Source organism: Fringilla coelebs, assembly GCF_963513975.1.
Source record: "Fringilla coelebs genome assembly, contig: SCAFFOLD_471, whole genome shotgun sequence".
Taxonomy (NCBI): Eukaryota; Metazoa; Chordata; class Aves; order Passeriformes; family Fringillidae; genus Fringilla; species Fringilla coelebs.
The window spans coordinates 1-10,295 of NW_028167552.1; the positions used below are offsets into that span (position 1 = coordinate 1).

Sequence of the window (10,295 nt, forward strand, 5' to 3'; positions counted from 1 at the left end):
TTAATTCTGGGTTAATTTGGGGATATTTTTAGGAAATTTTGGGATTATTTTGGGGATAATTTCTGGAAATTTCCGGATAATTTTGGATCAATTCTGGGGATAATTTTAGGTTATTTTTGGGTTAATTTCAGGAAATTTCAGGAAAATTTTGGGTTAATTTTGGGATAATTTTAGGAAAATTTTGAGATAATTTTGGGATAATTCCAGGTTAATTTTAGGATAATTTTGGGATCATTTGGGGTTAATTTTGGGGATAATTTTGGGTAAATTTTTGTGCAATTTTGGGATAATTTTTGGATAATTTTGGGATAATTTTAGGAAAATTTTGAGATAATTTTGGGATAATTCCAGGTAAATTTTAGGATATTTTTGGAATGTTTTTAGGATAATTTTTGGATAATTTTGGATCAATTTCGGGATAATTTTGGGTTAATTTGGGTTAATTTCAGGAAATTTCAGGAAAATTTTAGGATAATTTTGGGTCAATTTCAGGTTATTTTTGGGATAATTTCGGAATAAATTTTGGGATTAATTTTGGGATTAATTTTGGGATTATTTGGAATAATTTTGAAATATTTTTGGAATAATTCCGGTGCTGATTTTGGGATAATTTTCGGATCATTTTCCTGGGAGGCTAATCCATGTTATTTTCATGCTAATTTATGCTAATTTATGCTAATTTATGCTAATTTCCCAGGGCGGGAGAAGGGGCGCTGCGTGGCCTCCGAGTATTTCCTGGAGCCGGAGCTGAACTTGGTCACCGAGAACACCGAGAACATCCTCAGTGAGCAGCGGGGAAAATTCCGGAATTCCGGGAATTTGGGAATTTTGGGGATTTTTGGGGATTTTTTGGGGATTTTTGGGGGATTTTTGGGGATTTTTGGGGGATTTTTGGGGATTTTTGGGGGGAATTTTGGGAAATATTTTGAATTTTTGGGGGGAATTTTGGAGGAATTTTTAGGGAATTTGGGGGGAATTTTTTGGGAATTTTTGGGGAATTTTGGGGGGAATTTTTTGGGAATTTTGGGGGGAATTTTGGGAAATATTTTGAATTTTTGGGGGAATTTTGGAGGAATTTTTGGGGATTTTTTGGGGAATTTTGGGGGAATTTGGGGGAATATTTTGAATTTTGGGGGGAATTTTGGAGGAATTTTTAGGGGAATTTGGGGGAATTTTGAATTTTGGGGGGAATTTTGGGGGAATTTTGGGGGGAATTTTTGGGGAATTTTGGGGGGAATTTTGGGAAATATTTTGAATTTTTGGGGAAATTTTGGAGGAATTTTTAGGGCATTTTGGGGGAATTTTGGGGGAATTTGGGGATTTTTTCACTCTGAAAAATCTGGATTTTTTTGGGGAGGTTCCTGAGACTCTCAGCCTGGATTTGGGCTGGATTTTGGGTGAATTTGGGTGAATTTGGGGTTGATCTGGGGCTGATTTTTGGGCGAATCTGGGGAAGATTTGAGGGAATTTGGGGAGGATTTGGGGGAGATTTTTGGCGTTTTTTGGGATTTTTTTCACTCTGAAAAATCTGGATTTTTTGGGGGAGTTTCCCGAAACTCTCAGGCTGGATTTGGGCTGGATTTTGGGTGGATTTTGGGTGAATTTGGGGTGAATTTGGGGGAGATTTTGGGCTGAATTTGGGCTGGATTTAGGGAAGATTTGGGGAGGATTTGGGGAAGATTTTTGGCGTTTTTTGGGATTTTTTCACTCTGAAAAATCCGGATTTTTGGGGGGAGGTTCCCGAAACTCTCAGGCTGAATTTGGGGTGAATTTGGGTGGATTTGGGGAAGATTTGAGGGAATTTGGGGAGGATTTGGGGTTGATTTTGGGCTGGATTTGGGGAAGATTTGGGGAGGATTTGGGAGAGATTTTTGGCATTTTTTGGGATTTTTTCACTCTGAAAAATCTGGATGTTTTTGGGGAGGTTCCCAAGGCTCTTGGGCTGGATTTGGGCTGAATTTTGGGTGGATTTGGGGTGGATTTTGGGCGTTTCCCGATGTTTTTTGACCCCCCCCCAGAGACGGTGAGGACGGCCACGCCCTTCCCCATGGTCAGCCTCTTCCTGGTCTTCACCGCCTTCGTCATCAGCAACGTGGGGCACATCCGGCCCCAGAGGACCCTCCTGGCCTTCGTCTCGGGCATCTTCTTCATCCTCTCGGGTGAGGGAGACCCCCCAGAATCAGAAAAACCCCAAAAAATTCGGATTTGTCCCCAAAAATCTGCACCAAAATCAGCCCCGGATCCTTCGTTCCACCCCGGGGTCTTTGTTGTTCTCTTGAGAGTGGGGGCCCCAAAATTGGCTCAAATCAGCCCAAAATTGTCTCAAATCAGCCCAAAATGGATCCAGAGAGTCCCCAGGATCCTTCAAAATCAGAAAACCCCCAAAAAATCGGATTTTCCCCCAAAAATCTGCACCAAAATCGGCCCCGGATCCTTCGTTCCACCCCTGGGACATCGTTGTCCTTTTTAGAGTGGGGGCTCCAAAATGGACCCAAATCCCCCCAAAATTGGCCCAAATCACCCAAAAATTGGCTCAAATCATCCCAAAATGGATCCAGAGAGTCCCCAGGATCCTTCAAAATCAGAAAACTCCCAAAAAATCGGATTTGTCCCCAAAAATCTGCTCCAAATTCAACCCCGTTCCACCCTCTTGTCTTCTTTAGAATGGGAGCCCCAAAATTGGCTCAAATCACCCCAAAATTCCCAGAATTTTCCCACATTTCCCGGAATTTTTCCAAAATTTCCCAAATTTCCCCCAAACCCCTCCTCAAACTCCCATTTCTCCCTCTTCAATCCCAGATTTTTCCCCATTTTCCCCCCTTTTTTCCCATTTCCTCCCCATTTCTCCCCCAAATTTTCGAGAATTTTCCCAATTTTTCCAGAATTTCCTGGAATTTTCCAGAATTTCCCCCCAAACCCCTCCTCAAACTCATTTCTCCCCCCTAAATCCCCAATTTCCCCCCCATTTTTTCCCCATTTTCCCCCCATTTTTCCCATTTCCTCCCCATTTCTCCCCCAAATTTTCCTTAAATTCCCCCAAATTTCCCCAAATTCCCCCAAATTTCCCAAAATTTCCCAAATTTCCCCCCAAACCCCTCCTCAAACTCTCATTTCTCCCCCTTCCATCCCACATTTTTCCCCATTTCCCCCCATTTCTCCCCAAAATTTCCCGGAATTTTTAGGAATTTCCCCAAATTTTCCAGAATTTCCCAAAATTTCCCAAATTTCCCCCCAAGCCCCTCCTCAAACTCTCATTTCTCCCCCTTCAATCCCCAATTTTCTCCCCATTTCCCCTCCGTTTTTTGCCCATTTCCCCCCCATTTCTCCCCAAAATTTCCCAGAATTTTTAGGAATTTCCCCAAATTTTCCAGAATTTTCACAGAATTTTCCAGAATTTCCAGGAATTTTCCCAAATCCCCCAAACCCCTCCTCAAACTCTCATTTCTCCCTCTTCAATCCCCATTTTTCCCCCATTTCCCCCAATTTTTTGCCATTTTTCCCCATTTCTGTTCCCAAATCCCCCCGAATTTTCTAGAATTTTCCAGAATTTTCCAGAATTTTCCCAAATTTTCCCAAATTTTCCAGAATTTCCAGGAATTTTTCCAAATTTCCCCCCAAACCCCTCCTCAAACTCTCATTTCTCCCTCTTCAATCCCCAATTTTTTCCCCATTTTTTTCCATTTTTCCCCATTTTTTGCATTTTCCCCCTGGTTTTTTGTCATTTCCCCCCCCAATTTTCCTGGAATTTCCCAGAATTTCCCGGAATTCCCCAAAATTTCCCAGAATTTCCCAAATTTCCCCCCAAACCCCTCCCCAAACTCTCATTTCTCCCTCTTCAATCCCCATTTTTTCCCCCATTTCCCCCCCATTTTTTGACATCTTTTCCCCATTTCTGCCCCCAAATCCCCCTAAATTTTCCAGAATTTTCCAGAATTTTCCAGAATTTTCCAAAATTTCCCAAATTTCCCCCAAACCCCTCCTCAAACTCCCATTTCTCCCTCTTCAATCCCAGATTTTTCCCCATTTTCCCCCCCTTTTTTCCCATTTCCTCCCCATTTCTCCCCCAAATTTTCGAGAATTTTCCCAATTTTTCCAGAATTTCCTGGAATTTTCCAGAATTTCCCCCCAAACCCCTCCTCAAACTCATTTCTCCCCCCTAAATCCCCAATTTCCCCCCCATTTTTTCCCCATTTTCCCCCCATTTTTCCCATTTCCTCCCCATTTCTCCCCCAAATTTTCCTTAAATTCCCCCAAATTTCCCCAAATTCCCCCAAATTTCCCAAAATTTCCCAAATTTCCCCCAAACCCCTCCTCAAACTCTCATTTCTCCCTCTTCAATCCCCATTTTTTTCCCCAATTCCCCCAATTTTTTGCCATTTTTCCCCATTTCTGTTCCCAAATCCCCCCGAATTTTCTAGAATTTCCCAGAATTTTCCAGAATTTCCCCCAAATTTCCCCAAATTCCCCAAAATTTCCCGGATTTTCCCAAATTTCCCCCCAAACCCCTCCTCAAACTCATTTCTCCCCCCTAAATCCCCAATTTCCCCCCCATTTTTTCCCCATTTTCCCCCCATTTTTTCCCATTTCCTCCCCATTTCTCCCCCAAATTTTCCTTAAATTCCCCCAAATTTCCCCAAATTCCCCCAAATTTCCCAAAATTTCCCAAATTTCCCCCCAAACCCCTCCTCAAACTCCCATTTCTCCCCCTTCCATCCCAAATTTTCTCCCCATTTCCCCCCCATTTCTCCCCAAAATTTCCCGGAATTTTTAGGAATTTCCCAAATTTTCCAGAATTTCCCAAAATTTCCCAAATTTCCCCCAAACCCCTCCCCAAACTCTCATTTCTCTCCCTTCAATCCCAATTTTTCCCCATTTCCCCCCCATTTTTTGTCATCTTTTCCCCATTTCTGCCCCCAAATCCCCCTAAATTTTCCAGAATTTTCCAGAATTTTCCAGAATTTCCCAAAATTTCCCAAATTTCCCCCAAACCCCTCCCCAAACTCTCATTTCTCCCTCTTCAATCCCCAATTTTCTCCCCATTTCCCCTCCTGTTTTTTGCCCATTTCCCCCCCATTTTTTTGCCATTTTTCCCCATTTCTGCCCCAAATTTTCGAGAATTTTCCCAATTTTTCCAGAATTTCCCAGTATTTTCCAGAATTTCCTGGATTTTTCCCAAATTTCCCCCAAACCCCTTCCTCAAACTCATTTCTCCCCCCTAAATCCCCAATTTCCCCCCCATTTTTTCCCCATTTTCCCCCCATTTTTTCCCATTTCCTCCCCATTTCTCCCCCAAATTTTCCTTAAATTCCCCCAAATTTCCCCAAATTCCCCCAAATTTCCCAAAATTTCCCAAATTTCCCCCCAAACCCCTTCCATCCCACATTTTCTCCCCATTTCCCCCCCATTTCTCCCCAAAATTTCCCGGAATTTTTAGGAATTTCCCAAATTTTCCAGAATTTTCCAAAATTTCCCAAATTTCCCCCAAACCCCTCCTCAAACTCCCAATTCTCCCCCTTCCATCCCACATTTTTCCCCATTTTCCCCCCATTTTTTCCCCATTTCCCCCCCATTTTTTGCCATTTTTTCCCCATTTCTCCCCCAAATTTTCCAGAATTTTCCAGAATTTCCCAGAATTTTCCCAATTTTCCCCGAATTTTCCAGAATTTTCCCAGATTTCCCCCCAAACCCCTCCTCCAACTCGTTTCTCCCCCTTCCATCCCACATTTTTCCCCATTTCCCCCCAATTTCCCCCCCATTTTTCCCCCATTCCCCCCCAATTTTTTCCCCCTTTTTTTTCCCTTTTCCCCCCCGGATCTCCGGGCGTTCCGGGCGGTTCCGCGGAACGTTCTGGAATTTCCCTGTGCCCAGGGCTGTCCCTGGTGGTGGGGCTGGTTCTCTACATCTCCAGCATCAACGACGAGGTGATGAACCGGCCCGGCGGCTCCGAGCAGTACTTCCAGTACCGCTACGGCTGGAGCTTCGCCTTCGCCGCCTCCTCCTTCCTCCTCAAAGAGGTCAGTCCCAAAAAAACCCAAAATTTTGATTTTTGGGGGAAAAAATGGGATTTTTAGGCGAAAAAATGGAGTTTCTAGGCGAAAAAATGAAATTTTTAGGTGAAAAAATGGGATTTTTACGGCGAAAAATGTGAATTTTACATGGAAAAAGAGTGGGGGAAATCGGGTTTTCCATGAGTGTTCCGGGTTTTACAAATCAGGGATTTGAGGGAAAAGAAATTGAGATTTTTGGGAGGAAAATTGGGAATTTTTGGTGAAAAAATGGAGTTTCTAGGTGAAAAAATGGAGTTTCTACGTTAAAAAAAGGGATTTTTACGTTAAAAAATGTGAATTTTACACGGAAAAAGAGGGGGGAAATCGGGTTTTCCATGAGTGTTCCGGGTTTTACAAATCAGGGATTTGAGGGAAAAATATCTGGGATTTTTGGGAGGAAAAAATGGGAATTTTGGGTGAAGAAATTGGGATTTTGGGGTGAAAAAAGGGACTTTGGGGTGCGGCTCCGAGCAGTACTTCCAGTACCGCTACGGCTGGAGCTTCGCCTTCGCCGCCTCCTCCTTCCTCCTCAAAGAGGTCAGTCCCAAAAAAAAACCCAAAATTTTGATTTTTGGGGGAAAAAATGGGATTTTTAGGCGAAAAAATGAAATTTTTAGGTGAAAAAATGGAATTTTTAGGTGAAAAAATGGGATTTTTACGGGAAAAAATGTGAATTTTACACAGAAAAAAAGGGGGGGAAATCGGGTTTTCCATGAGTGTTCGGTGTTTTACAAATCAGGGATTTTAGGGAGAAAAATTTGGGAATTTTGGGAGGAAAAATGGGAATTTTAGGTGGAAAAATGGGGGTTTTATGTCAAAAAATGAGATTTTGATGCCAAAAATAGAAGGTCATTTTTATGGGGGAAATGGGAATTTTATACCCAAAAGAATTTGGGAAAAATCAGGTTTTGTCAAGAATTTTTGGGGTTTTAGGGAAAAATTGGGATTTGGGGTGGAAAAATTGGAGATTTTACATCAAAAAATGGGATTTTATGGGGAAAAATGGAATTTTTACACCCCAAAAAAGTGGAAATATTCAGGTTTTCCCAAAGTATTCGGGGTTTTCCAAAGTCGGAAAGTTTAGGGGGAAAAAATTTGGGATTTTGGGTGAAAAATTCCCAAATTTAGCTCGAGATTCCATCGGGAGCCCCTCCCCCTTCGCCTCCTCCCAAGGACGCGGCCCCTTTAAGAGAAACCACGCCCACGCAGCATCATTTGAATAACCACGCCCATTGAGGAAGGGTGATGCCACGCCCAATCCATAGAAATCAATGGGAGCTAAGCCACGCCTCCTCCATAGAAATCAATGTGGGATAAGCCACGCCCACTCCATAGAAATCAATTGGAGCTAAGCCACGCCCACTCCGTAGCATTCAATGATAAGCCACGCCCCCCCCGAAACCTGTGGAGGATAAGCCACACCCACTCCATAGAATGTAATGAGAGCCAAGCCACGCCTCCTCCATAGAAATCAAGAGCAGCTAAGCCACGCCCCCTCCATAGAAAGCAATGTGTGACAGGTGTCACTCAGGTGTGGCAGGAGTCATTCAGGTGTGACAGGTGTCACTCAGGTGTGACAGGTGTCATTCAGGGGACACTCAGGTGTGACAGGTGTCACTCACGTGTCACTCAGGTGTGATAGGAGTCAGTTGTCACTCAGGTGTGTCACCTGTCACTCAGGTGTCACTCAGGTGTGTCACCTGTCACTCAGGTGTTACTCAGGTGCGTCAGGAGTCACTCAGGTGTGTCACCTGTCACTCAGGTGTCACTCAGGAGTCACTCAGGTGTCACTCAGGTGTGTCACCTGTCACTCAGGTGTGTCTCTCCCCGCAGGACGCGGGAGTGATGTCGGTGTACTGAGGTGTATCACCTGTCACTCAGGTGTCACTCAGGTGTGACAGGAGTCACTCAGGTGTGTCACCTGTCACTCAGGTGTGTCACCTTTCACTCAGGTGTGACAGAGCTGTCACTCAGGGGACACTCGGGTGTGACAGGAATCACTCAGATGTGTTATCTGTCACTCAGGTGTGTCACCTGTCACTCAGATGACACTCAGGTGTGACTGCTGTCACTCAGGTGTGTCACCTGTCAGTCACGGGACACTCAGCTGTCACTCAGGTGTGTCACCTGTCACTCAGGAGTCACTCAGGTGTGTCACCTGTCACTCAGGTGTGACAGAGCTGTCACTCAGGTGTCACTCAGGTGTCACTCAGGTGTGACAGAGCTGTCACTCAGGGGTCACTCAGGTGTGTCACTTGTCACTCAGGTGTGTCACCTTTCACTCAGGTGGGACAGAGCTGTCACTCAGGTGTCACTCAGGTGTGTCACCTGTCACTCAGGTGTCACTCAGGTGTGTCCCCTCTCTCCCCAGGGCGCGGGAGTGATGTCGGTGTACTGAGGTGTATCACCTGTCACTCAGGTGTCACTCAGGTGTCACTCAGGTGTATCACCTGTCACTCAGGAGTCACTCAGGTGTCACTCAGGAGTCACTCAGGTGTGTCACCTGTCACTCAGGAGTCACTCAGGTGTGTCACCTGTCACTCAGGTGTGTCACCTGTCACTCAGGTGTGACAGGAGTCACTCAGGTGTGTCACCTGTCACTCAGGTGTGTCACCTGTCACTCAGGTGTCAGTCAGGTGTGTCACCTGTCACTCAGGTGTCACTCAGGTGTGTCACCTGTCACTCAGGTGTGTCACCTGTTACTCAGGGGACACTCAGGTGTGTCACCTGTCACTCAGGTGTGTCACCTGTTACTCAGGTGTGTCACCTGTCACTCAGGTGTGTCACCTGTTACTCAGGGGACACTCAGGTGTGTCACCTGTTACTCAGGTGTGTCACCTGTCACTCAGGTGTGTCACCTGTCACTCAGGTGTCACTCAGGTGTCACTCAGGTGTGTCACCTGTCACTCAGGTGTGTCACCTGTCACTCAGGTGTCACTCAGGTGTCACTCAGGTGTGTCACCTGTCACTCAGGTGTCACTCAGGTGTCACTCAGGTGTGTCACCTGTCACTCAGGTGTCACTCAGGTGTATCACCTGTCACTCAGGTGTCACTCAGGTGTATCACCTGTCACTCAGGTGTCACTCAGGTGTCACTCAGGTGTGACAGGAGTCACTCAGGTGTCACACCTGTCACTCAGGTGTCACTCAGGTGTGACAGGAGTCACTCAGGTGTGTCACCTGTCACTCAGGTGTGTCACTCAGGTGTCACTCAGGTATGTCCCCTCTCTCCCCAGGGCGCGGGAGTGATGTCGGTGTACCTGTTCACCAAGCGCTACGCGGAGGAGGAGCTGTGCCGGGCCCCGCCCCACCTGCTGCGGCCGCGCCTCAGCACCTGCTCGGGGCTGTCGGGGCAGTTCCTGCAGCCGCGGGCGTGGCCCCGCGCCCGCAGCCCCTCGGACGCCTCCTCGGACGTCTCCATCCAGATGACCCAGAACTACCCCCCGGCCATCAAGTACCCCCAGAGACCCCCCCCGCACCCGCACCTGTCCACCTCGCCCTGCTAGGGCGCACCTGGGCACACCTGGGGGCACACCTGGGCACACCTGGGAGTGCCTGGGGGCGCCTGGGAGTGCCTGGGGGGCGTGGGAATAGAGCTGGGGGCGTGACAAGGGCTTGGGGACACACCTGGGAGGGCTTGGGGACACACCTGGGCACACCTGGGCATACCTGGGCACACCTGGGCACACCTGGGAGGGCTTAGGGACACACCTGGGCACGCCTGGGCACACCTGGGGGCGCCTGGGAGTGCCTGGGGGGCGTGGGAATAGAGCTGGGGGCGTGACAAGGGCTTGGGGACACACCTGGGCGCACCTGGGCACACCTGGGAGTGCCCAGGCACACCTGGGAGGGCTTGGGGACACACCTGGGCACACCTGGGGGGGCTTGGGGGCACCTGGGCACACCTGGGAGTGCCTGGGGGCACCTGGAGGGCATGGGAATAGAGCTGGGGGCGTGACAAGGGCTTGGGGACACACCTGGGCACACCTGGGAGTGCCTGGAGGTGTGGGAATAGAGCTGGGGGCGTGACAAGGGCTTGGGGACACACCTGGGAGGGCTTGGGGACACACCTGGGCACACCTGGGACTGCCTGGGGGCGCCTGGGGGCGCCTGGGAGTGCCTGGGGGGTTTGGGAATGCAGCTGGGGTTGTAACAAGGGCTTGGGGACACACCTGGGCACACCTGGGAGGGCTTAGGGACACACCTGGGCGCACCTGGGGGCGCCTGGGAGTGCCTGGGGGGCGTGGGA

The 10,295-nt window shown here is 47.7% G+C and overlaps 1 protein-coding gene across 1 annotated transcript; it reads left to right on the top strand.

Annotated features, from left to right (window-relative positions):
• Window positions 1-697: 697 nt before the first annotated feature.
• Window positions 698-9,552, top strand: LOC311165791 (voltage-dependent calcium channel gamma-7 subunit-like; the record flags this gene model as incomplete). Its single annotated transcript, XM_084227294.1, has 4 exons — window positions 698-784; window positions 2,019-2,159; window positions 5,869-6,014; window positions 9,283-9,552. Coding segments are annotated over 4 exons (644 nt in total), but the record flags the coding sequence as incomplete, so codon positions are not given.
• Between the last annotated feature and the right edge of the window lie 743 nt (window positions 9,553-10,295).